This window comes from Pseudorca crassidens, chromosome 19 (genome assembly GCF_039906515.1).
Source record: "Pseudorca crassidens isolate mPseCra1 chromosome 19, mPseCra1.hap1, whole genome shotgun sequence".
Lineage (NCBI taxonomy): Eukaryota > Metazoa > Chordata > Mammalia > Artiodactyla > Delphinidae > Pseudorca > Pseudorca crassidens.
In genome coordinates this window covers 47,602,888-47,629,003 of record NC_090314.1, presented here as the reverse complement: position 1 = coordinate 47,629,003, position 26,116 = coordinate 47,602,888, and the positions used below count along the sequence as shown (strand labels likewise).

General features: G+C 45.0%; 3 protein-coding genes and 1 pseudogene across 5 annotated transcripts in view; all 4 read left to right on the top strand.

Annotated features, from left to right (window-relative positions):
• The first annotated feature begins 1,568 nt into the window (after nucleotides 1–1,568).
• LYZL6 (lysozyme like 6) lies at nucleotides 1,569–19,114 on the top strand. Its single transcript, XM_067717327.1, has 5 exons — nucleotides 1,569–2,755; nucleotides 15,197–15,424; nucleotides 16,649–16,807; nucleotides 17,718–17,796; nucleotides 18,767–19,114. Exons 1-5 carry the CDS (start codon nucleotides 2,701–2,703, stop codon nucleotides 18,834–18,836), a joined length of 591 nt encoding a protein of 196 aa, XP_067573428.1. The 5' UTR covers nucleotides 1,569–2,700; the 3' UTR covers nucleotides 18,837–19,114.
• LOC137213024 (NADH dehydrogenase [ubiquinone] 1 beta subcomplex subunit 1 pseudogene) lies at nucleotides 6,502–6,775 on the top strand (annotated as a pseudogene).
• A 916-nt stretch (nucleotides 19,115–20,030) lies between the features above and the next one.
• LOC137211958 (RAD52 motif-containing protein 1-like) lies at nucleotides 20,031–25,376 on the top strand. The gene is made up of 4 exons (XM_067714759.1): nucleotides 20,031–20,158; nucleotides 20,539–20,718; nucleotides 23,754–23,876; nucleotides 24,251–25,376. Exons 1-4 carry the CDS (start codon nucleotides 20,063–20,065, stop codon nucleotides 24,488–24,490), a joined length of 639 nt encoding a protein of 212 aa, XP_067570860.1. The 5' UTR covers nucleotides 20,031–20,062; the 3' UTR covers nucleotides 24,491–25,376.
• Nucleotides 20,590–26,116, top strand: part of LOC137211954 (leucine-rich repeat-containing protein 37A3-like) — a 113,934-nt gene continuing 108,407 nt past the window's right edge. For all 3 annotated transcript variants that reach the window (XR_010937289.1, XM_067714754.1, XM_067714753.1), the window contains exon 1: nucleotides 20,590–20,718. Coding sequence is in view for 2 of the 3 variants with exons in the window: in XM_067714754.1 (XP_067570855.1) it covers nucleotides 20,679–20,718 (40 nt within the window). In the remaining variant the exon portion in view is untranslated. The remainder of the gene's footprint in view (nucleotides 20,719–26,116) is intronic.

The following is a 26,116-nucleotide window of genomic DNA, read 5'->3' as shown; positions in this document are numbered from 1 at the left end:
ATCTAACAGAGTATACCCTATGACTCCTTTCTGGTAAATTTCTACCTGTGTGTGCACACACACACACACGCACACACACATACACACAGACTCACATAGATGAACAATAGGTGTGAAACATTGATGTGCTCATCTCTGTAGGATGGGGCTATGAGAGACTTTGATATTTTTCTTTTGATTATCTGTATTTCCTCTATGTTCTAAAGTAAACATTATGTCTTGTAATAAGTACAAAAAAAGATAAAGTCATCATCTTAAAAAGTCATATACTTTTCATTTCAGGAAAAAAGACAGAAATGAGCATCTAATCAAACAAGGTGTCTGCAGGTCATTTGCAAACACAGAACATCCCTAGGGGTGCTGCCACTGCAGCCCCACCGAGAGGCAGGTCCCAGCCTCCTGGCGACACCTGGGTTCTGTGAGTTAGGCAGGTGCTCCTGCCTGTAAGCCTCAGGCTCCTCCAGGGGAGGATGGGATGGGTTTGCCGGCCTCACAAGATTAACGGCATGAATGTGCAGCGTCCGTCACAAAGTAGGCGCTGGATGCAGGCTGCTTCTTCCTCCATCGGTAAATCTCAGAGTCAGAGCCTGCAGCCCGTCAGCTCCTTGCTTGTCTTGCTGAAGGAGAAGGATTGGTTTTGCCCAAGTTCATCCACAGCTGCTGGTCCCCAGTGCTGCTGCAGCTGTGCTAGCCAGTGGCCACCTCTCACTGGCTTTGGCTGGGAATCTCTGCTGCCCGTGGAATTTTCCTGGGCTCCCTAGAAAGACCCCAGCTTCTCATCAGCACAACCTGTTGACCCTCTTATCAACATAGTCTGTATCCACCATCCCCAGATTGGGTCCCATCTGCATAAAGAAAGAAGGGCTTTCAGTCTTCCTGGGGTTGCTCACCTTTAATAAAAATGACAATTGTAGCTGCCATATATGGACCCTACGTGTGCCTGGGCTTAACACCCTCTATCTCTCAGCCTTGACTCTGCTGGGCATGGGATGATACTATTCCCTTTTCACAGGTGAGGCTCAGAGAGGTGAAGGGACTCAGTCATGGTCACACAGCTGATAACTGGCAGGCCTGTCTGGCCCCCAGGTTTCTCCACTCTACCACACTGCCTTCTAGCTGCCTCTGTTCCCTTTTCTATCCCAGTGGATTCTCATGTGCGGCCAAGTTAGATAACTGTTTTTACAAAAGCAGTGATTCTCAACATTGACTATGGAATTGCCTAGAAAGATTTTTAAATGCTGGTGGTAGGGTGGGCATTGGAGGGTGTGGGGTGGGAAGGGTGGAGGTGGGAGGAGGGCGAGTGGGTGGGTAGCCACCAGAAGGGGACACTCAGGGCCTTCTGCGGTTGTGGTAATGTTCTACTTCTTGATCTGGGTGCTGGGTACTTGGGTTGTTCATTTATTTGTGAAAGTCATTGAGCTGTACACTTATGATTTGTGTGCTTTTCTACATACATGTTATTCTATGGTAAAATTGTTTTAATTATTTTTTTAAGTAAAGAACGAAAGGCAGTTGTCCTCAGCCACATCACTGCCTCCTGGGAAAAAGGCGGTCTGTGGCCCCGGATTCATCATCTTAAGGATGCTTTTCACGGCATCAGGCAGTTGTTGGCCTTTGAGTCTGTGCCTGTCCTTGACAGTGAGCAGACACTTCTTCCAGGGCTCATGCTACGCTTAGCTGTAAAAGGTCCACTGCTGCTGCTCTGGTACTCAGGGACCATCAGGCCCTGTGGCTGGGCTCAACACCCCCTCCCTCCCCACAACTGCACTCATATGACCTCACTCTGCCCAAGCCCTGGGACCTAGGGCAGCAGGGATGGAAACAGCTACAGCCCAGCACCTGGGCCTAAGCTGTGAGTCCCCTGCTGACTTCTGCCTTGTATCATAATTTGAGTCACTGGATACGTGTTCTCTGACCTTCACTTACTGACTCTCTGATTTTTAGCTGGGCCCATGAATGTGTGAAATGAAGACGGTATTTCCCATTGTCATTTGTGGCTAGGTCTAGTTATGTGACTCAGTTTTGGCCAATAGAATCTAAGTGAAGTAGTCTGCACAATTCTAGAAAATGCCCTAAAAAAGGAGACTGCTCTTCTCCTTCCCCTACTCTTTCTTGATACCTGGAATATGGCAAGGAAAGGCTGAGTCCCAGCAGCCTTTTTGGTCCAAGGAGCAAAGTTATGATTGAAGATGACAGGGGAGCCTGGGTCCTCTCTCTCTTTCATCTCCTTTGTACCATGGAGCACCCTGTTGGTGGTAGACTGACTCCCTTGGGGTGTCTTAACGTGAGAAGAAAATGAGCTTCTACCCTGTTTGCGCCAGTGAGAGCTGGGGTTTTCCATTCCTCTCCACTCAGCTTAATCCTAACTAATCCTCATGGCTTCTGATTTGGTCCTTGGCTTGAGTTCCTGCCTTGGTCACCTGCCCAGTATGAGGCTGAGGGCCCTGCCTTGCCCCTCCTGTGCCCTGGAGTTCTGTCCCCGCCCCATCTCAGTGCCACCTACTGGTGCCCCCATCCATGCTCCCTGCAGGATTGTGTGTTGCTGCATTTGCCTCTTGCCAGGGTGGAGTATAGTCTGCCGCTCCAGTTGCTTTCTTAGAGTGAACCCTGCTGCTTCCCGCTTCTCTCTCATCCTCTTACCGTGGCTCCTGCCCTGTGCCTGACAGGCTGGCAGCTCTCTGGACATCTACAGCAGGACCGATGCCTGCAGGACCTTTCCCAGTGGGCAGGTCCATGAGCAGCCAGTTCTGGAGAGGTAAAAACAATGGAACCTTCATTCATGTATTCATTCAACTATTTATCAAGTGTCGATCTTGGGCACTGGGGACACAACAGTAGGACCAGGTCGAGAGATGGTGCACTGGGTACAAGCACAGGCTGTGGAGCAGGAACGGCAGACACAGGCATCAAAGACCCTGGAACTGATCACAGGAATTTTTAGGGGTTTCCTTTAAGGTTATTCCCAGGACCTTGGTTACGTGTGCAAGTCTGCGTATGTCACTACACCTCTCCGGCCTTCAGCCTCCTCACCTTCCCCATCTGAACATGACAAGGCTGAACTGGGTGATGTTTAAGATTCTGTGCAGATCTGTCCTCCTATGAAGGGAGAAAAAGGCCTAGGAGTCCTTAAGCCCAGGTTTGCCACCCATGGGCTGCTGCCTGATTTAGGGCCTTAAGACAACTCCTATTTAATTATTTATTATAATTCTGTGGGTTGATGGGGGCTCAGCTGGACAGTTCTTCTGGTAACAGTTTCCTTTACCCCTCTGACCTCTGTGCTCATATAGAAATGGAGTACACTTGTACCGACCCAGAATTCTCACAGAATTCATGAGATAATAGCCAGGGTAACCGATAGTAGAGGAGGGGAAGTTTCTCTTTATTGAAATAAACCAGTTACTAAATGAAGAAGGAATTATAGAATTAGGATGTCACCATGTTTAACTCCCAGAGAATTAATGGATCCAGGCATTGGGCATCAACAGCTGCTAATGTCACAAAAAGGAAGCCAACTAGACATTATGTCCCTTTGATGGAAGAACACAACACCTGCTTTGATCTTAATCTGATCAAACCTTTAGACTCAACTGTCAATTTACAGGAATTATAGAAGACAGAGCAATATGTTAAACTACATCATGGGCTTGTAATCATCAAAACACAGACTGTGGACAATCTACAAGGTATATGCTCTGCCTTCTTCAATAATAAATTACAAAGAAAAAGCGAAAGAGGGGAGAGAAACCTATGGATTAAAAGAGATTTAGGAGACATCAACCAATCACAACTAAGCGCATCTTATTTGGATCTTGATTTAATCCAATTGTTAAAAAAAATGCTTTTTGGCATAGAACAATTAGAAATTTGAACACTGACTGAATATGTAATGATATTAAAGAATTATTGTTTTCAGAAAGACACAAGATAATGAGTAAATAGTAATAGACAAAGTACAAAGAAGTGTCCAGAAGCAAGGACCTATCATTAACTAAGTCTGGGGCGTGTGGGAGAAAGAGACTGTGCTGGGAGTCCTACCCCCAACTTGGCCATTAGCTCACCCTGCGTGTAGCCTTGGTCGAGTCTTTTCCCCTCCCCAGTCCTCAGTTTTCCCATCTATGAAATGAAGCAAGTGGATCCAATGGGTCTGTGAGGACTTGTTTATCTCTGGCCTCCTTTTGCTTTGTCCTCACCTGTGCAGCCCTGGAGCCTTTACTTGGTGCCTGTATCACCCCTACCATGTGTCCATAAGAGCATAAAAGCAGCAGGATGGGCAGAAGCCCATAGCTGATGGGCCCTGCAGAACAGAAGAGGCCACCTCCCTGAGGCACCTTGCCTGGAGGATCAAGCTGCATGATCCCAGGCGGACCGGTCCAAGCCCAAGGGGGAGGATGTCCAGGAAAGAAACCTCTAGAGAGGGACTTCACTGGTTGTGCAGTGGTTAAGAATCTGCCTGCCAACACAGGGGACACGGGTTCGATCCCTGGTCCGGAAAGATCTCACATTCCATGGAGCATCTAAGCCTGTGCGCCACAACTACTGAGCCTGTGTTCTAGGGCCTGTAAGCCACAAGAGAGGCCACCGCAATGAGAAGCCCACGCACTGCAACAAAGAGTAGCCCCCGCTCGCCACAACTAGAGAAAGCTTGCACACAGCAACAAAGACCCAACGCAGCCAAAAATAAAAATAAAAAAAAATTACAAAAGAAACCGCTGGAATACTTCATCACCCACAAACCACACACATGAGTTATCTGCTCACTGGGACGGTTTGGCTTTTCCTGACGACTGGGGCCTTTTGGTGAGCTCCCTGGACGTACATCCTGGTCTAGGCACCTGCTCGGGACTCCAGCTGAGGTGGGGCCCCGCTGCCTTTGACACACATCTGTGGGCAGAAATGAACAATGTCACTGGGTCATTCCATATCACCTGCCCCTCGATTCCTTGTTGCTGGTCTCTGCCCACCTGCCCTTCCAATAGCATCACTAAGAAAGTATCAACCTTAGCACAGAACCTCACACATTGAAAATGTTCAATAAATAGAGAGGACTTCCCTCCTGGACCATCACAGGGGATTAAAATTCTCTTGAATCATCAGGAGCTTTATCTCCAGAAGTTTGAAATAAAATACCCACCACCTGCTACCAACACCAACCAATTTAACACAGGAACTAAATAATACCCCAGCCCCAAAGAGTAAGAAAGACAATTCCATGAAAGTGAGCAGTACAGAGTAGCAGCTAAACCCACCATGTTGGTGTCAAACCTGAATTCAAATCCTTGCTCTACCTCCTGCAAGCTCTGTGATTATGGGTGAATTACTTAACTTCTCTGCATCTAATTTCACAAGAGTGCTGTGAAGGTGAAATGATTCACTGCATACACGCTTCGTGCCTCACACACTGGGAGGGCTCAGTATGTATTAACAATAGTTTTTATTGGGGGGCCTCCATTGTAGCATCCCATGGGTGCTCCACCATCACCTCCCCACCCCCAATTAAACCCTGTCTCCTTTCCCTGTCCCTTATAAAAAATGACCTTTCCACCAGTGCTTCACTCTTCAGCCTGGTTAGCTAAGCCTGTGATGTTGCAGTGTCTGATAATGGAACGCTGACTTTTTTTTTTTTTTGGCTGCATTGGGTCTTCGTCGCTGCGCGCAAGCTTTCTCTAGTTGCGGCGAGCGGGGCTACTCTTCGTTGCGGTGCGCGGGCTTCTAATTGCAGTGGCTTCTCTTGTTGCGGAGCACGGGCTCTAGGCGCGCGGGCTGCAGTAGTTGCGGCATGTGGACTCAGTAGTTGTGGCTGGCAGGCTCTAGAGCGCAGGCTCAGTAGTTGTGGTGCACGGGCTTAGTTGCTCCGCGGCATGTGGGATCTTCCCGGACCAGGGCTCGAACCCGTGCCCCCTGCATTGGCAGGCAGATTCTTAACTACTGCGCCACCAGGGAAGTCCGCCTTGTTTCATAGTAGGAGGGTTTCAGGCAAGGTGGAAGGCCAATACAGAGGGTACCTTGAGCCTGAGCGGCCTTCTAAAGGCACCTTGAGAATCACAACTCTTTGATGCCACCTCCAACTACTCCATGTCACTTCTGTGGATGACAGACCTGGAGCTCTGGCTGCTGCCTCACTGGACATAGGACATATGGTAGCACAGGGAGGGCTCTTGATGTTGAGGGACCAACAAAGTGGAATCAGGAGCCAGAGAGACCACAACCCAAATCCCGGCTCTACCACTGCATAAATCGGGGATATTAATGCCCAGCTCCCAGGCTGGCGAGCATAGAGGAGGGAATACTTTTACGTGTTGGTGTCCCCGCAGCCCGTGCCTTCCTGTACCTGGACCTCTGCTGGCCTCTAGTGGCCACTTGGATAAATTGCACAGAGAGTTGGCCTGAAAACCGGCATGTGGGAGAAACTTTGCTCCAACTTCTGAATTTTCCTAATACTGGGATTCTCAGCCATGACAGACCCATAACTCCCTTTCCACAAAATATATTTTGTGGGTAGTGTCGTTGTTACTTCGGAGGCTTCAGCATTCATGATGAACTTACTTCAGATTGTGTGTGACCACTGGGTACATATACTTGTCCCTGTGGGATTTGTCGTTGGATGCTATCTAGACAGAAAGAATGATGAAAACCTAATTGCCTTCCGGAACAAGAGTCTGTTATATAAAAGGGAATTAAGACCCAGTGAAGAAGTCACCAGGAAGTAAAAGTTGCTGCTGAATTACAGAATGTTCACATTTTTTAAAATATAAGAGAAAAACACATTCATTACTTAAATATATATATATAGTGTAATGATAGTAATTTTTAAAGATTTTAAGCACTTTATTGACATATAATAAATGACATATTTATAGTGTACAATTTGCTAATTTTTGATTTATGTAAATTCTCCTGAAGCCATCATCACATCAAGATAGTGAACATCTCAATCACCCCCCAAAATTTCCTTGTGCCCCTTTCTACTCCCTAATCCCCCAAAAAACTACTGATCTGTTTTGTCATTATAGATGAGTTTACACTTTCTAGAGTTTTCTATAAATGGACTCATACAGTATATACTCTTTTTTTGGTCTGGCTTCTTTCACTCAGCATAATTATTTTGAAATTTATCCACGTTGTTGTGTGTACCAGTCATTCATTCCTTTTTCTTTTTTTTTTTTCTTTTGCCGTACGCCGGCCTCTCACTGCTGTGGCCTCTCCCGTTGCGGAGCACAGGCTCCGTCTGGACGCGCAGGCTCAGCGGCCATGACTCACGGGCCCAGCCGCTCTGTGGCATGTGGGATCTTCCCGGACCGGGGCACGAACCCGTGTCCCCTGCATCGGCAGGCGGACTCTCAACCACTGCGCCACCAGGGAAGCCCCATTCATTCCTTTTTATTGATTTGTTTAATCCATTCATAATGACGGTAAATTTAAAAATCAGCATAATGCTTTAACTATAATATAAAAGAGAAACTGGGGGAAAGTAATAAAATAATAGGTAAGTTCTATGAAGATGCACAGGTATGATTACACTAAAACATATAATGATGTAATCACATGCTTTACCTATACATGCAGTTATATGAGCCCAGTTCTTTGCCAGGAATTTTGGTTTGACTCCAAAGGCCAGCAGTTGGCCACCTCATGCAAGAGGGTCCGAAGCTGGGTGGATGACGTGTGGGGACTGAGTTTAAGCAGAGAAAGTGGACACAGGCAAATTTTAGCTCAGTGGAAAGATTCATTTCTCGAAGGGCTGACCATCAGGGTGGCATGCTTCTTTTTGAACTATGTGAATGATGTGTCTGGACTGGACCACCGTGGAATTTCTCCAGTCTATTAATTACTCAGACTTATGGCCCTGCTAAGGTCCATATTTGATTTTTCAAAGGCAGGTGTGTATTTCACTCATCTTGCATTTCACAGCACAATCTAGGAGCTTCCATTGCACTTTCCTGAGCAGAGACATGTCTCTCTCCTTGCCACATGCTCCCAGGTCCAGCAGCAGGCAGTGGTACTTCTCAGTCCTGCTGGGGGTCCCCCCTTGGGACAAAATATGATTTTATGGGAGAAAGTATTTGGCAATGCTTTTGGGGTGTCAAGGCTTTAGAACCTTCAGTTATATTTACTTTCTTGGATAATCTACCCACTGTGTTTTTATTAAAGAAATCTGTTGTTTGCTGGTAACCCTTGGCTTCCGAGTGGCCAGTCCTTGCAAGGAATTCACTCCAGAAACTTTGAAATATTTAGTTTACACAACACTAATGCTACAGAGAAGGATCCAAAGTCCATAGTGGGACATGTAATATTCAGGTTCTCTAGTCTTTGCTTCTTAACTTTGTTTTTAACTCGTCACCCAATATTTCCCCCTGAAGCCAATTAAATACGTTACACTTTCATTCTTATGTTTTGCTTCCTTCTGTTTTCCCTTGGGAATGTTTTTCTTCTACTTTTTCTAACTTCTTGAGTTGAATGCTCAGTTTGCTTGTTTTATTTGAATGAAAGCAGTTAAGATTATGAATTTACTTCTAAATAAATTTCCGACACTTAATATATTAATGTCATTTTCATTGTTTTGCAAACCTGTTATTCCAGATTTTAATTTTGCCTTCGACTCAGTAATTATTCAGAGGGGAAAAAGTGTGTGTGTGTGTGTGTGAGTGTGTGTGTGTGTGTGTGTTTCTGTTAAAGTTATAAGAAACTGAGGTTTTTAAATTATAGCCAGAGTACGGAGCTTACGTAATTCCTCCTTTGGGGACAAATTGCGGTATTATTTGTAGCCTAGTTTATAATCAATTTCGTCACTATTCCTGAAGTATTTGAGAAGGTATGTGTTCTGTGGGGTAAAGTACAGGCCTAAAAGTAAAGTCAAAAATTCAGTCTTATGAATATATGGTTTGAATATGTCTCAGGAGTGACTGTCTTTTCATGTATTTTTCCTGGAACACAGGTTACCTGTCAGATCTGCAAACTCACCTTTTTCAGCTCTGGTGTCTTTGTCCCAGTCTAAGGCTCTAATCTTTATCATCCATAGCCATCCTTTTTTTGTCCCATTGTTTTCCACACGTCTTTCTGCTCTGCATTTGAAGAACTTCCCAAGTGTGTGATTCCAGCCTTGATTGACTCTTCTGACCTGTGGATTCTGCTCTTCCTGCCTTCAATACAGATTTCATTTCTGTCACTGGATTTTAGTTCCTTGTATTCTGCATTTCAGCCAGCGGTATCATTTGGGGGTTTTCTCATATTTTATTGAAAACTCAAAGCAGACACTTCCTTAACTTTTCCTCTGGTTTCTATAGCAATTTATTGCCAGAGCATACTTTTCCAGTATTGCCATTAAAACTGACAAGTGGAGCCCCTAGCTGGGCCTGTGCTTAGTGCACCTGCAGACAAGATAATTAAATTAAACCACAGGATGCCTCTGTTACTCCAGATCTGGCACTCAGCACTGGCACAGCACGACTTAACCCGAAACATCCACTCTCTTGACTAACAATGTTTAGGCCCTGGGGAGATGCTTCTTTACATCTTACCCTATGTTCATGGGGAAAAATGCAACTGCATCTAAAGGTTTGATGAAAGCTTAATGACTCCTGCTTGGTACAATTTCAGAGTCCAGAGACGCTTTGAGCAGAAAAGAACTTAGGAAAGAGAAAAGACTAACTTGTCAGAGCTTTCCTCTCAGGTAGCTTGAACGCAATAGATTTGAACACAATGAAATATCATTTTCTAGTAGTGCTGAGTGGTACCATTCTTATTTTCATGTTTCTACTCATGGTTCTGGAAGTACACAGGAATTAGTACAGTATTTGCCTCAGTTGTAAAAAGCTGAGGAAATTTTTGTAATATTGCATAAATCACATTACATATTACTCTTAAATTTTTATATATGTTTAGACTTCAGACATAACATGATACTAATTCTTTATTTTTTTTATTTTTTTATTTTTTGTGGTACGTGGGCCTCTCACTGTTGTGGCCTCTCCCGCTGTGGAGCACAGGCTCCGGACGCTCAGGCTCAGCGTCCATGGCTCACGGGCCCAGCCGCTCCACAGCATGTGGGATCTTCCCGGACCGGGGCACGAACTCGTGTCCCCTGCATCGGCAGGCGGACTCTCAACCACTGCGCCACCAGGGAAGCCCCATGATACTAATTCTTTACATTAGCAACAAGATGGACATTGAATGCTAGACTTATGAATTGTAACATTTTCATTTTAAAAGTTTTAAATTAAAAGAAGTTTTAAAATTAATTTATAATTTAAATAAAATTTAAGTTAAATTTTAAAATTAAAAGTTAATAAAATTTAATTAAGCTTTCAGAGAGTAAAAGAAAGTGTTTGGATTTATATAAATAATTTGATATAAAAATTTAATATTCATTCATTTTAATTTGTATTTTGCCTTTTGAATTATTAGATACCTTTCAATATTTTAAAACTAATTTTTGGAAAACAGAAAATTAATACATTTTTCACATAAATTTATATTTTTGATGAAAATATATTTAAAATTTTGTACTTTGAATATAATTATGTTTTAAATTCTTAAATATATTGAAAAATCTTGATAATAGTAATATAATTAGTGATTGTATTGAAAGGGAGATAAGAAAGATAAATTTCATGGAATAGTTATAATCCTTTATGAATTATGTATCTGTTTATTATTCATCCCAACATTGCCAGCCCATTAACAGAGCATCTAGACATGTGGAATAAAAACTAAATTCATTCATCTTTGACATTTTGCTAACCTTCAGTCATATATAAACCATAGCTTCATACACATTTTAAAATTTTATCCTTTTAAAGGAATGTTTGTCAGAATATGAGGATAGAAAATATTTTAGTTAACAGCTTGTTAGTTTGATTTATAACTTGTAAATATTTATTTAGACCAATGATCTGTGGCTTCCATGTCTTCTTGTCCCAGGTTGCAACATTCCGAATTTATCCTTGGGTCCCAAGTTGGGTCCCAGGTTGGGTCCCAGGTCCTTGAATGGGTAGGAATCCATTCAGGGCTCATGTCTGTCACAGTTGGGAGGTGGGGGTCGAGGGTCCCTCTGGTCCCCCTTTGAGTGCTGCCATCATCCCCTCTAAGACTTTAAGCTGCAGGGAGACCCTCCCCTGGCCCAATTTCCAGTGTGTGGTCCTGGGCTATGGAAGCCTCTCCTCCTACCCAGGTCTCTAATTCTACACAGACATGGTAGTTTGGGTCATCTGAGGCACCTGCATATTTTTGGCCCCAAACGATACTTCATAAAGTGGTACCCAGAGAATACCCTCCTCCCAGAGTTCAACCTCCACCAGAGCTCCGGCTGCCTTCACATCCCAAGATGCAATGTGCTGCTGTCCCACTGGGGAGGGAAGTCCAAAGCCAGAGGGTATGGGGCATCACTGCCCACTTAGAAAGCTCTTCCTACTTCCCTTCTGTCAGACCTTATCACCCTGTTTCAGAGGGTGGAGTGAACATCAGTAACAGAATTTTCTCTTGCTTCCTTTTTGCTATAGTTGGTGGAAATGTCTCCCAGACTTTGCTGACAAATGATACGTGGCCTTCATGGGGAGGTGAAGGTTGTCAGGTCACCACTCCGTGGATGGTTAACCCCATGCTTTCTCTCCTGGCAGGTCTCTTTTGGTTGTAAGTGACAGAAACTCAACTCAAACATGTTTACACAAGAAAGGACATTTATTGAATCATAGGGTAGTAGTAAGGGCAAAAGGGTGTTTAGGTTGCAGAAAGGGTGGACCCTGGGGCTGGAATCCTGTCTGGACTCTGATCCCTGTTCAAGGAGGCTTATTCTCTCGGATGGGCCGTATCCACGTGATTCCAAACTGTCTGCCTCTGGCCCCACACCCAAAGTCTACCTGGGAGAAGCTGAGCTGCTCTGCCTAATTTCAGTTCAAGATACACTGGTTGGGGCACGGGCACACCCTGTCACCTGGAGTGCAGGGCCCTGTGTGACTGTGGCACTAAAGCCCCATGGGGGAAGGAGTTCCCTTAAAGGTGGTACTGTTCCCAGAAGGGAAGGGAGATGCGCAGACAGAACAACCAGCCCCCTCTACCCTATCCCACAGTTGTCACCAATCCCTCCAGGCCCATCTACCATTTCTGCCTGAAGTTTGGCCTCAAGACTGAGCCAATTTGCATGTAAGACCAGAGTATTTCCAGGAGAGTGATGACATCACAGAACTGGGGTTCCAGAAGTTGGGGATGGCTGAGCACTCCCGTCTTCTTTAGAATATGGAGAGTGGTGAGCTGGGCGGGGCCACAGGGTAGTCCATGAGGAAGAGGAGGCTCCTACCCAAACGACTTTGTTCTACAGATTCTCCCAGAAAGCCCTAGGCCGGCTGGGACCTGGGGTCAGAGAGGGATAGGAGAGCGGTAAGCTCGGGAGGGGAAGTTGGGGGTACACCTGCCCGAACCACTTTTTCCCCAGGGAACCCCAAGAGGGGCCTTCATGGGCAGAGATGGAGCTCCCTGCTTTCCGAGGTTCAGTGATACCTGTCTCTGTAGGACCCTACTGAGTCAGGGCAGAGTAAGGTTGCATGAGACACACTTATACTAAAAACTTATTTGTTGTTTGTCTGAAATTCTAATGTAACAGGGCATCCTGTAATTTTATTTGCTAAATCTGGCAACTGTAGGGTGGAAGAGAGAGGCAAAAGAATGGTCGCAAGCTCAGGCTGCAATGGAGTGAGTCTTAGGAGACAGAATAAAACATCCGTGAGGAGACAGGCATCAGGGTAGCCATGTTGTCTAAGAAGCTGCCTGACTCATGAAGCTAGTGGATGGAGGAATCCTCGGGAACATACACCTAGTTTAATGGAAAGATACACACACACACACACACACACACACACACACACACTCACACCCCTAGTGATAGAAATAGCCTCATTCTTTGCTTTCATGGCATTGATCATTTTGAAGAACGTAGGCCAGTTATCTTATAGATTTTCCCTCCATTTGGCTTTGTCTGCTGTTTCCTCAAGATTAGCTACAGGTTATGCATCTCTGGCCAGAATGCTGTGTAAGTGATGTGTGTCCTTCTCAGGGTATCACATCTGGGGGCACATAATCTCTCTCTGTCCCTCACTGGTGGTGTTAATTTTGATTACCAGGTCAAAACACTGTCTGGTTTCTCCACTGTATTGTTACTGTTTTTCTCATGCAATCAAGGGGAGATACTTTAAGACCATGAACATACTCAGTTCTTCACCAAGCTTCCCACCCCCTCATATTTAGCATCTATTGATGATTATTTCTTGCTCAAACCAGTTTAGGATGGTTTCAAGATGGTGATTTTCGAACTTCATGACTACCAACACTTTTATCAGTCAGCATTTTCTTGTCAAGAAGAGCTCCCCTTTAATCCCCATTATGTATCTATTTATCTATTACTGTTATGAACTCATGGATTCCTATCTCATTCAGTGGGTTATAATCTGTCACTATCATCATTTATTTTGATGGTCAAATTGTTCCAGATTACCTTGGAAACCATTATGCATTGGTTTCACATATATGATACCAAAAGCATATGCAACAAAAGAAAAAAATACATAAATCAGTCTTCATCAAAATTTACAAATTTTGTGTTTCAAACAACACCATCAAGAAAGTGAAAGGCGGGACTTCCCTGGTGGTGCAGTGGCTAAGAAACTGCCTGCCAGTGCAGGGGACACGGGCTTGAGCCCTGGTCCGGGAAGATCCCACATGCCACGGAGAAACAAAGCCTGTATGCCACAACTACTGAGCCTGTGCTCTAGAGCCCGTAAGCCACAACTACTGAGCCCACATGCCACAACTACTGAAGCGCACGTGCCTGGAGTCCATGCTCCGCAACAAGAGAAGCCACCTCAATGAGAAGCCCACGCACTGCAACCAACAGTAGCCCCCACTTGCCACAACTAGAGAAAGCCCACGCACAGCAACAAACACCCAATGCAGCCAAAAATAAATACATAAATAAATTTATTAAAAAAGAAAAAGAAAAGAAAGTGAAAGGCAACCCACAGAATGTGAGGAAGTATTTGCAAAACAAGTATCTGATAAGGTTCTAATACCCAGAATATATAAAGAGCACTTACAACTCAATAATGAAAAGACAAACAACCCAACTGAAAAAGTGGGCAGAGGTTCTGACAAGACATTTTACCAAAGTTACACAAATAGCCAATGAGCATGTGAAAAGATGATCAACATTATTAGCCATGAGGCAAATGTAAATCAAAATCATAACGTGATACCACTTCACACCCATTAGGATAGCCTTGATCAAAAAGACAGTTAATAACTCTGTTGGTGAGGATGTGGAGAAATTGGAACCTCCATACATTGCTGATGGGAATGTAAAATGGTACAGCCGCTTTGGAAGTCAGCAATTCCTCAAAAGTTTAAACTTTAGGTCACCATATGACTCAGCAATTCCACTCTTTGGTATGTATCCAAAGGAATGGAAACATTTGTCCACACAAAAACTTGTACACGGATGTTCATAGCAGCATTATTCATAATAGCCAAAAAATAGAAACAACTCAAATGTCCACAAACCGATGAATGCATAGCCATATTGTGATATAGCCGTACAATGGCATATTATTCAGCCGTGACAGGGCATGAAATATTGGTACATGCTACAAGATGGATGAAACCTTGAAAACATTGTGAAGTGAAAGAAGTCAAACACAAAAGACCAGATATTGTATGACTTCATTTATATGAAATGTTCAGAATATGCAAATCTATAGAGATAGAAAGTAGATTATTGGTTGCCAGAGGCTGGACGGAAGTGGAACAGACAGTGAGTGCTAACGGATATGGGGTTTCTTTTTGGGTTGATGAAAATATTCTAAAGTTGACTGTGGGATTGGTTGCACAGTTCTGTGAAAAATGATTGAATTGTATACTTTAAATGAATTAAGTGTATGGTATGTGAATTATATATTGTGAATTATATCTCAGTAAAGCTGTTACCCGAAAAATGCTGTCCCAGATTTGGCCAGTGGGTACCCCTTTGAGCTGGCTCTCATTTCTATTTGACATGCCCCAGCATCGTTAATTTTAGACTAGGAAAAACAAAAACAGAAACAAAACAACAGGAGACCCCCCCAAAAAAAATGTATTTATAAAATAATACATGAGAGGAAAGAGAAACAGCCAGGAGGGGGGCAGTGAGTAAGCGAGGACATGTGGTTGCTCTCTCCAGATTCCCCAGAAGACTCTCTCTCCTGGGAGACCCTAGGACCCGCAGGCCTTCCTCTGCTCACCCTCCACTGCGTCTCCTCCCCTCTGAGGATGACGACCCTGCTACTCATCTCCTTGGTCAGCTGTCTCGTTGCCGTGAATCAAGCCAGCCTCATCAACCGATGTGACTTGGCCAATGTGCTGCACCAGGAGGACTTGGATGGCTTTGAGGGCTACTCCCTGAGCGACTGTGAGTGCCGTTTCCTCACACCCTCACACCCCTTTTCTCCTCCTCTCCCGGTCATGCCCTCCGTGGCCATCTTTCTTTTTCTCTCATTTGTTTTTCAAAGTCAAGTTCAAAAAGTAGCCCTCTCCAAGAAGCCTTTCCCAACATTCGATATTTGTTCCACGATTCTTAACTGAGCACTTATTATGTCCCAGGAACTACTTTAGGCGCTGGGGATACAGATATCAACACAGCTCCTTCTCTCATAGTGTTCACATTCTAGGGGAAGAGACGGCAAGAAAGAGACACACAAATATATGAAGTGCTTCCTGGTGGTGATAAATGCTATGCAGAAGAGTAAAGCAGTGGGGAGTGATGGGTGACACTGTTGTAGAGGGGGAAGTCAAGGAAGGCCTCTCTGAGGAGGTGACATTGAGCAGTGCTGAATGGAATAAAGGCCCTAGTCCCCCAAACATCTGGCGGAAGAGCATTCCAGGTGGAGGGAACAGCCAGTGCAAAGGTTTCGTCCTACTCCATGGTAGAGATAGCTCCCTCTTGCCCAGAATTGTAAGGCACGACTGCCTTATAACACTCTCTCCTTTCATCTTGCTTTGTGGTTTTTTTAGGTACATATCTTCATTCTTATTCTATAGGCACCTTGAAGGCAGCCTCTGCATTTGAGCCAGCTAAAGGTCCCTCACTGGGTTTTGCACAGTTTCTGGCATGCAGTAGGTGATCATTAAGTGCAGAAATCATGCATGGACAGATGGACGGATGAGTGGTTGTACTGATGGGTGGATGGACTGAAGAATGAGAGGAGAAGCTAATGGGTGTTTCTGGCCCACTAGCCCCATCTAGCCTCTTAGGCTTTGTTCCTTTCTTCTTTTTTTTTTTAAAAAAATTAATTAATTAATTATTGGCTGCGTTGGGTCTTTGTTGCTGCGCACAGGCTTTCTCTAGTTGTGGCGAGCGGGAGTTACTCTTCGTTGAGTTGTGCAGGCTTCTCATTGCGGTGGCTTCTCTTGTTGTGGAGCACGGGCCCTAGAGTGCGTGGGCTTCAGTACTTGTGGCTCGCTGGCTCTAGAGCGCAGGCTCTGTAGTTGTGGCGCACGGGCTTAGTTGCCTTAACCACTGCACCACCAGGGAAGCCTGTTCCTTTCTTCTGATTCCTCGTCTCCCTTTCTCCTCCGTCTTCCTTGTCCGTCAGCTTGGCCCCCCGTCTAAAAACCCTCTTCTCCCTGTTCTAAGGGCTGTGCCTGGCTTTCGTGGAAAGTCACTTCAACATAACAAAGGTAAATGAAAATACAGATGGCAGCTTTGACTATGGCATCTTCCAGATCAACAGCCACTACTGGTGCAATGATGACAAGAGTCACACGGAAAACATTTGCCAAGTGGACTGTCAAGGTCTGGCCAGGGCCCCAGGGTGGGAGAGGTGAGAGAGATGACCAGGCTCTGGGTTAGTGTGGGACTAACCTTCCCACACACAGCCTGGAAACAACCCCAGAGGATTGGTTCAAGGAATCAGGGAATCCCTTTACTGAGCAGAGGGTTGACTCGTGTCCCTAAATGCCTATAGGAGGTTCTGCAGTGTGCTAGCAGCGTCCAGAGAAGCTCTGCACAGGCAGTGGCAGTAGAGCAGTGCAGCAGCCAGCATTTACTGAGAGCGCATTATATACTCAGTACTTTACATACGTAGCTCATTTCATCCAACTTGCCGTGCAGTAGAAACTAGTATGATCCCCGCTTTATTGGTGAGCAAACTGAGGCTCATAGAACCAGTGCTGAATGCCAAACTGGTGGCCCTGAAGGCTCAGCTCTCACCACCAAGTAGAGCTGCCTTTGGCTAATGGTCTGACCGAAGGCCAAGTGCAAACTCCCACCTCAGGGCTAATCCAGGAGGCTCCACAGGTCCGTGATTGTGTCCCCCATCTCCTCCTTTGTATTCTGATTAATGGCCCTGGGCTCTTCACCTGAAGAGCCTCCCTCCTCAGGCAGGACTTTTCCTTCGTCTCTGTGCTGCCTCTTTTGGCATTTCCTTTCCCTAGCATCCTCCACACTTGGGGTGAACTACCATCCATTAGGAAGTATGGCAGTAAACAGGCTCAAATCTCAGCCCTCCTGCCCCTCCTGCCCCCACCCCCCAACCATCCCCAACCTCCAGCAGCCATTGTACGGATGTCCAAATGGGCCTCTGAGGGGGAAGACTTGCCTCGTCCGGAAGTTCTCAGCCACTGGGTGGCACATGCCTTGCAGGGAGACCAGTCTTCGGGACTGTCCCCTGTGCTCTGACGGGTATTCTCTTTCTCCCTTTCAGAATTGCTGAGCCTCAATCTTCTTTCAAACATCAACTGTGTGAAAAAAATTGTGTCCGGAACAGGGGGGATGAAGAACTGGTAAGGAGGCCATGGTGGGATGAAGTTAGTGGGCGGAGCCTTAAGAAAGACATAGTGACAGAGAAAGGGACAGTAGGCCAGGACCTGACCTTTTCTACAGCCTAGAAAAATGTGGGATGTGGCAGGGCTTGGAACTCCGGCTTAGAAGACCTGGGATCTGGCTCTTCCTCTGACACCGTATTAAACAAAACTCTTTTGGTTGCAGGAACAGAGCAACTTGAGCTAGCTGGGGGAGATTTATTCTGAGAGGACAAGGTGTCTTGCTGAGCCCACACGAGGGGTGCAGCTGGGCCTCAGGAAGAGGGTGGAAGCAGGGCTGGAAACTTTCCTTTGCAGGTTTCTGCTTCTCTTTGTGCATTGGCTTCACTACTCCCTCTGCAGACCAGCTTTCTCTGCTCTACAGTCCACCAGACAGACTATGTCCGCCCTGAATCTATGGGCTAATGTCCTAAGCAACCATAGAGACTAGCTAGGCTCAGTCCCAGTCCAAGTGCCTGGCAGGGAGGATCTGATGGGTTCAGCTTGGACCCTGTGTCCCAGCTCCATTCATTCAGCTACAGGCATGGAAGAAATTAAGCAACATAAACATGGCTGCCACGGGCCCTCTCTACATAATTGGCAGCAACATTTTCTATAAAAAGTGTTGCTGGGCTTCCCTGGTGGCTCATTGGTTAAGAATTCGCCTGCTAATGCAGGGGACACGGGTTCGAACCCTGGTCCGGGAAGATCCCACATGCCGTGGAGCAACAAAGCCCATGTGCCACAACTATTGAGCCCACATGCCTGGAGCCCGTGGTCCGCAACAAGAGAAGCCACCGCAATAAGAAGCCCGCGCACCGCAACAAAGAGTAGTCCCCGCTCGTCGCAACTAGAGAAAGCCCGTGTGCGGCAACGAAGACCCAACGCAACCAAAAATAAATAAAATTGATTCTTAATAAAAAAAAAGAACCAATCTTCTTTCTCTCCACAGGGTAAAATGGAGGTTGCACTGTGCAGACCGGCCACTGTCCTACTGGATGACAGGATGCCACCTGGCATGAGACAGGGAACAGGCCTGTGGTGGAGTCATTCCAGAACTCCTCTCCTCACTTGGGAATTCTTCATTTCTTCTTCCTCTTGCCTCCACCTCATGTTATTTTCTTCCTTTCCCATTTACAAATAAAACTGACCAGAGCCCCAGGAATAAATGGTTTTCTAGGGCTTCCTCCTTGTTCCTATCCAGGCCCAGGCCCCTGGTTCCTGACTGTCATTTGCAAACCAAGAAGACCACGATGAAGAATTTTCTATATTTTTGGAATTATTAAAGCATTCCTTGTGCAAAGAATGTGTTAATTTAGTCATGATTAATCCCAGGTATATTTGAGTACCTAATAGAGTATGAGTGTGCTAGGTACTAGAAAAAGGGTGATAAATCTGTAAATATTGTTCATGAGGTGTTCATAATCTATCTGGAGAAGATTATGGGGATCTTCTCCATACACAGATAATGGATACAATGAATAAATGGATACATACAATGAACGCAATGGATAATGATATGGATAATAAATCTATAGTTATTGGTTTGAAACAGTATCAAGATCCAAGTAATTCCTCCAAAGTCAACAATTTTTGAAGTAAAAGAGCTCAGAAGTAGGTAATGGGTGGGGCTAAGGGTCTGATATATTGAGGTGGAGAAAGTCATGGTGGGGATGGAGAAATGTGCTGGGTGATTTGGGAGTACTTTAGGAAAATGGGCTAGAAACCAGCTTTTTAAGAATTTCATACTAGACTGTTGATGGCTTTAATGTTATACCTTGATTTGCATATTTAAGACTCATGAAAACACTCAAGTCGAAGGATTGCATCTTTGGTGGTCATTTCTCACACAGAGTCAGGAAATCTAAATTTTTAAAGTTCAGTGGATAGTTAGCGCTAACTACTTAGTACTCTAGTCTTCTCTGGGAGTTTGAAGATGAAGCCAGCTGCTATAAACATGTCCGCACCATTCGATCCTGTAAACTCACACTTTGGACTCTACGCTAAAAATACACTTGAATAGAAACGCTAAACTTCAAAACTTCTGGGCGCGCGGGTTGCAGAAGGGGAACTAGAGGCAGAGGCAAGCCCGGAGTGGGAGGGGCGAGGGAGAGGTCCGAGCACCGCCCCCGTCCCACTCCCACCGAGCTGGCTCCGCCCCTCAGGCTCCCGCTTTAAAAGGCGCGTGCGCGCGTGCGCAGGCGCAGTCCGCTTGCGCCCCGAGCCGCGCACGCGCGGTAACGGTAGAATGGTAGAGTTGGTACCTTTTGCGGTTCCCGTCGCGGGTGACAAAACCTTGCTGGTGTGGGAGCTGAGCTCTGGACCCACGGCCGAGGCCTTGCAAGTGAGCCGAGCCGGGGCGGAGGGAGGGGTGGAGGAAGCCGCCCCGCGCCCCAGTAACTGGGCGCCCCGGGGTACTGCTTCAGCACCTCATCTGCCTGTGGTCTCCGCTGAGAGGAATCTTAGTTCTAGAGCCGACCTGAGCAGTCAGCTCGCTCCCAGAGATTTTTGAGAGATAGTTCCCAACAGACGGCATTGCCTCCTAATGCTTCTCGAAGCTTAGGATTTCAGAGGGAAACTTGTTCATAAAATGAGAAGTGTTTGGAGTTGCCGGCTCACCACAGTTGCCTGTGGCGAAGGGCTGGGGGAATATAAGGGAATGGGCGGTTTGTTTTCCTGGGCGTGAAATTTCCTGCACTTACTTAGCATGGGACCACCCTACAGCATTCTGTGTTCACAGTCTTCTCCCAGTTTGGCCTTCTGTATTCGGTCCGAGTCTTCCCAAACGCAGCAGTGGCCGGTCCTGGGTTCTATGGCATCATCAAGTTTTATTCAGCAAGGGATGCCCACAGAGCCCAAAAGGCATGCGACCAGAAGCAGCTTTTCCAGACATCTCCAGTGAAGGTGGGTCCAAATGTGGAATTCCTCGCTCTACCGGGATGAAGTGCTGAATTTAAAACTAATGGGCCATCGGGAATTCCCTGGCGGTCCAGTGTTAGGACTCTGCACTTTCACTGCTGAGGGCCCGGGTTCAACCCCTGGTCGGGGAACTAAGATGCCAGCGGCGGGGGCGGGGGGGGAAAGGCCAACGTTTATACAGCACTGTGGTGTACAGAATGCTCTCAGATTCACTGCTCCAGTGATCCCCCAGTTCCCCAGATCTTTCTTTCTTTTTTTTAGATGAAGAAACTCGAACTCAGGATGGTTAAGTGACTTACTTAAGGTTCATGACAGTAAAGGTGGAAACTAGAGGCCAAACCCAAACTTAACTGATGTTAAACCCCATGTCATTTTATGCTGCCCCTTAATTTAAGAAATCTTCACAAGAGTCTTCCTTATATTTACTTTTACGTGGATTTCAAATGTATGAGGTTGACAAACGTTTTTCATGAATTAATTAATTAATTTATTTATTTTTGGCTGCGTTGGGTCTTGTTGCTGCGCGCTGGCTTTCTCTAGTTGCGGCGAGCGGGGATTCCTCTTCCTTGTGGTGTGTGGGCTTCTCATCGCGATGGCTTCTCTTGTTGCGGAGCATGGGTTCTAGGCACGCAGGCCTTGGTAGTTGTGGCTTACGGGCTTAGTTGCTCTGCGGCATGTGGGATCTTCCCGCACGAGGGATCGAACCCGTGTCCCCTGCATTGGCAGGCGGACTCTTAACCACTGTGCCACCAGGGAAGTCCGGAGCTTGAGGAACTTTTGTCAGATGTAACATAAAGGAGGCTTCATCATCACTCTCAAACTGCCTATTCAGAACTCCCTTCACATTCCAGAAAATGGTTAAAATATTCTCTCATGCATTGTAGAAACCTTATTCCATATTAACATGCCATCCAATCTTACTTGCCCAGAATTAACATTTCATTATGTGCCTCCATTCAGCCACCATTCCTTTTTCAAGGACCTTTTCAATTCCTCTGAATAAGTGAGTGAGGCTTAGATTTCCAGACCTTTCCCTTTATAATTGTGTGTCTTCTCTGATTGGTTTCTCGCTCTGGCTACTTTCTACTGACCTTGCTGCCTGTTCTTACCCATATTTCTTTACTCACTGAGTTCACCTTTATTGAATCTGAGAACTCTCCTCAGATGTGACTCCAGGTACACTACCTCCCACTTCTGTACCCTGTTTAACACCCTCTTCAATCCTGTACTCCCTGGGATTGAAATGATTTTGTGCCAGGCATTCTTTTGTTTGCACACCCTGCGACCATTTCACATAACCACTCATATTACAGATGGTCCTGGAAAGATTATGAAACAGTTACTTGGTGTCAGTTGTGAGTAATGAGTTGTTTTCTCATATTGGACATTAAGACTATTGCATAAGCTTAGGTTCTGAGATTTTCACAGCATAAAGCTCGGCACTGATAGAATGTTCTACAAGTCACTATAGAGTTGAGAGGAAAGGGCATTCGTATTAGATTTCCTTATTTAATGCAGAGCCTTAGTTTACTGCCCACACGCCCGAAATTGTTACCCACTTTAATTATGCGTTCTTTTAAAATTTTATTTATTTATTTACTTGGTTGCACCGGGTCTTAGTTGCAGCAGGCAGGCTCCTTAGTTGTGGCTCGCAGGCTCCTTAACTGTGGTGTGTGAACTCTTAGTTGCAGCATGCATGTGAGACATAATTCACTGACCAGGGATCGAACCAAGGCCCCCTGCATTGGGAGCATGGAGTCTTAACCACTGCACCAGCAGGGAAGTTCCAATTATGTGTTCTTTTATTCATTGGCAGGTATACATCTTATCTTTTTTCCCCTGTAGTTTTTATAAATACAGAAAAGATAATAACATCTTAAAATAAAATGAAGGAAAGGCCTAATGTATCTGAGTTTTTCTCAGTAGCACGAAGGGATATGTTTGCCAGCAAGAACTGTGGCAAGGTTATCCCAGATGTCAACTGTCTCTACTACCCAGGGGCTCAGAGCCCTTCTGAAGCTTCCTAATTGTCCAGGACAGCTCCATTATGACTCACCGTACAGGGCCTATCCTCCCATGCAACACTCAACATTTAAAAATTAGTCTTCATTTCTCCTTCCCAGCAGGCAGCTTCAGTTGGAGGAAATAATTTCATTTCCTTATGTACTCATTCATTCACTCAGTCAACAGACCATCACTCCCCTATTATATGCCAAGACCTATGCTTGTTTCTGGTAACAAGGAAAGAATAATATACGGTTCCTTCAAGCACTTAAGGAGCTCGTAAACTAGTGACGGGGAAGATGCACAAACAAATCAAAGAATTAACAATGCTTTGACTTTCTTTGTATTATTTGAATTTTTATGACTGTATTTATATACTACACGCTGTTCAAAATGGAAATAGACATTTAAGAAAGAACTAGTGATGTAAAAACTCCACAGTGATATGTAAGCTATTGAGAGAGTTAAGACTGGAAATATTTGCACTCTCAAAGAAGCTTGTTAATGCAGATGAACCTCTAATTCTTTTGGTTGCTTTATTTACATTTAGAGAGGTATACGTATTCCCTCTTCTAACAGGGGTTAGTAACTTGGGGAGGGGGTGCTACAGATTAAGGTCCTAATTCAGTGGCAGGTCCATCTTATCTCCTCTTCAGCTCATATTCTCAAGCAGGAGCTACAGGATGAGACGACTAAAACAGTTCACTTCCTTTGCTTAACCCCAGCCCCATAATAGGCTTCTGCTGGGCTTCCTTGGTTGCTTTCATCATCACTTTCACCACCAGAGGTCAGGGAACCTTCCCGGTTAATCAGGGGCCCTGGAAATGATGCAGAAAAGTACTGACCTAAAAATAATAAATAACATTTATTTAGGGCTCACTGTGAACTCATTGCTTAAAATGTGCTACTTAATCTGCACAGCCCCTCTATGAAATTGGTATTGATAAATCTCAGGTATATCCAAAATAAGCCTCTATGTAGGGTTGTGATATTTTTACGTCTTTTATTGTCTTTAGGTTCGTCTCGGCACCAGTCATAAGGCGGTTCAACATAATACGCCTGCCCTAAACAGCTCCAGATGCCAAGAATTGGCAAATTACTACATTGGTTTCAATGGGTGGTCAAAAAGGATCATCAAGGTAAACTCTGTAGACTTTCTTTGACTAACCAGACTCCTTTCAACACTGAACTCCTAGACTTTAGAGGGAAGAATAGAACAGGGCTATGGGGAGGAGATGTGAGAGGCTTCCACATGGAAGTATCTGAGCATTGGCCTGCCACCTAGAATTAGTGATAATCTCAATGACATAGATGGTGGTGTCCATAATTTTTCCAGTATTTTCATGGTATATAATAAAAAATAGTTGACCATATCTAATCATTCATTTGCAAGTCTCACTTGATTTTGAAGCTATAGCATACCTAAACTATTACCTGGGGTTGCTGGAGTTTAGTTTTTATTTCTAACAAGAGGATATTTTGAAGTCTAGCCTTTAATTCAAAATCCTAACAGCTTCAGGATCTTTCTAACCTTGAAGAAAGGGAAAAGGAAGATATTGTGACACCACTTCAGAAGCAAAGCCTCAAGTTCTTCTGTGCTTTAGAGGTGGTGTTGCCCTCCCACGAGTGCAGGAGTCCTGGAGTTGGCATGGCTGAGGAACCTTTGGATAACTTGGAGGAAGCTCTGTTTTCCAGTATGTGTGTGTATGGGGAGGTGAGGGAGTGGGATTTCTCTTTTTTCCTTTCTTTCTGAAACTCAACTTTTCAGATACATCATCACCTTTTCTAAGCAACTAAAGCCCTGGGCAGAATTTTTCTGCCTGACAATATAGGTTTTTATCTTAGGCAATACCTGACAGCACCTTAAACTTTAGAATTTTAGAACTGACTGCCTGCCAGGAAGCTTAGGAGGAGGGAAAATTAGTTAGTTTTTGTGGTTTTTTTTGGTTAATAATTTGTTATGTGCTAAAATAGTCCTTCAAATACAGATGTCTTCTGGCCTCCAGTTATCCCAACAAAACCATTGTCTAAAGATTGAAATAAACTCTTGTGTAAATGTTCAGTCCTTTGCTCCCATAGAAGGGCCTGAGCGGAAAAAGTAAATATAGATCCCTAGAAAGGGGATTCCGATTGGTGCTGAGTTTTTTCCTAGAATCCATGGCACTTGGGCTTAGGGTTTTAAGTCAGAGGCAGGGCTGTTAGCGAACGGAGTGGAGGAGGCTCCACCCTCCACCTGAGTGGGTGATGGTTGAGGAGAGGCCAGATCATCTGCACTACCACCAAATCTATCTCACTGTATGAATCCAGCCCTTCACGCACAGGAGAGCAGCGTCTGTAGCAGTGTAGCCTCAGCTTGTCCACTTGAAATCTGTGCGTCATATGCGATTAGTGCCACGTTCTTGGTTTGCATTTCCCATCGAGTATTTTAGGAACTTCCAGAATAGATCTGAGCAGTAAAAATGTGCCAAGCCAGGGTATACCTACAGCAGAGTCATTCAACCACACCCCACTGTAGTGCCTGCCCTTGATCACTAAGGTAATGATCTAAGAATCACAGATGCATTTTTAGTTTTAAACACATAACCTAGACATCAGTTATTCAGACAGGCATTTTAAATTCATCTGTTTTGGTTGGATTTAGGGTCATTATCATTCCTTATGAAAAGGAAGGTAACCCAGAAGCTTGCTATTCAGAAGGCTATGACAGATGCATTCCAGAAACTGCTGATTGTGGTTTTAGGTAAGACCTTTCTGATTGTCCTTGAAGTACTTCAATTTCAGTGAGCAAATAAACTTATTTGAAAAGTTAGTTAGATGGGGCTTCCCTGGTGGCGCAGTGGTTGAGAGTCCGCCTGCCGATGTAGGGGACGCGGGTTCGTGCCCCGGTCCGGGAAGATCCCACATGCCGTGGAGCGGCTGGGCCCATGAGCCATGGCTGCTGAGCCTGTGCGTCCGGAGCCTGTGCTCCGCAATGGGAGAGGCCAGAACAGTGAGAGGCCCGCATACTGCAAAAAAAAAAAAAAAAAAAAAGTGAATTGGATGAAAATAATGGTTCTCTAAAACATTACCTATTCTTTCATTCACCAGATGCTTTCACAGCAGCAGTCTTAAATTTGTTCTTTGTGGCATTTATGAGAAAAATGACAGTGAATATTATTGTCCCCAGTGTTTAGATGTAGAATGACTTGCCTCAGTTCATACAGAAAGTGTTTGATCCAGTTCTTCCTCAACTGGTTGCTTATCATACAGAATAGTGTAGTGATTATAAGCCTTGGACACCTGTGTTTGAGTCCTAACTTTGTCTCTTAGATTTATTTGTTGTTGTTGTTGCAATTTTAGGTTTTTCTAGCCAGAGACATTTGAAGGTGTTTAATATCTC

Excerpts from the sequence above, each read along its gene's own strand:
- LOC137211958 (XM_067714759.1), top strand. The coding sequence starts at position 20,063 with ATGGTAGAGTTGGTACCTTTTGCGGTTCCCGTCGCGGGTGACAAAACC. Across the intron at positions 20,159-20,538 it reads CCACGGCCGAGGCCTTGCAA|CATTCTGTGTTCACAGTCTT; the intron begins GTGAGCCGAGCC and ends ACCACCCTACAG. Across the intron at positions 20,719-23,753 it reads TCCAGACATCTCCAGTGAAG|GTTCGTCTCGGCACCAGTCA; the intron begins GTGGGTCCAAAT and ends TATTGTCTTTAG.
- LYZL6 (XM_067717327.1), top strand. The coding sequence starts at position 2,701 with ATGCCTGCAGGACCTTTCCCAGTGGGCAGGTCCATGAGCAGCCAGTTC. Across the intron at positions 16,808-17,717 it reads TTGCCAAGTGGACTGTCAAG|AATTGCTGAGCCTCAATCTT; the intron begins GTCTGGCCAGGG and ends TCTCCCTTTCAG. Across the intron at positions 17,797-18,766 it reads ACAGGGGGGATGAAGAACTG|GGTAAAATGGAGGTTGCACT; the intron begins GTAAGGAGGCCA and ends TTCTCTCCACAG.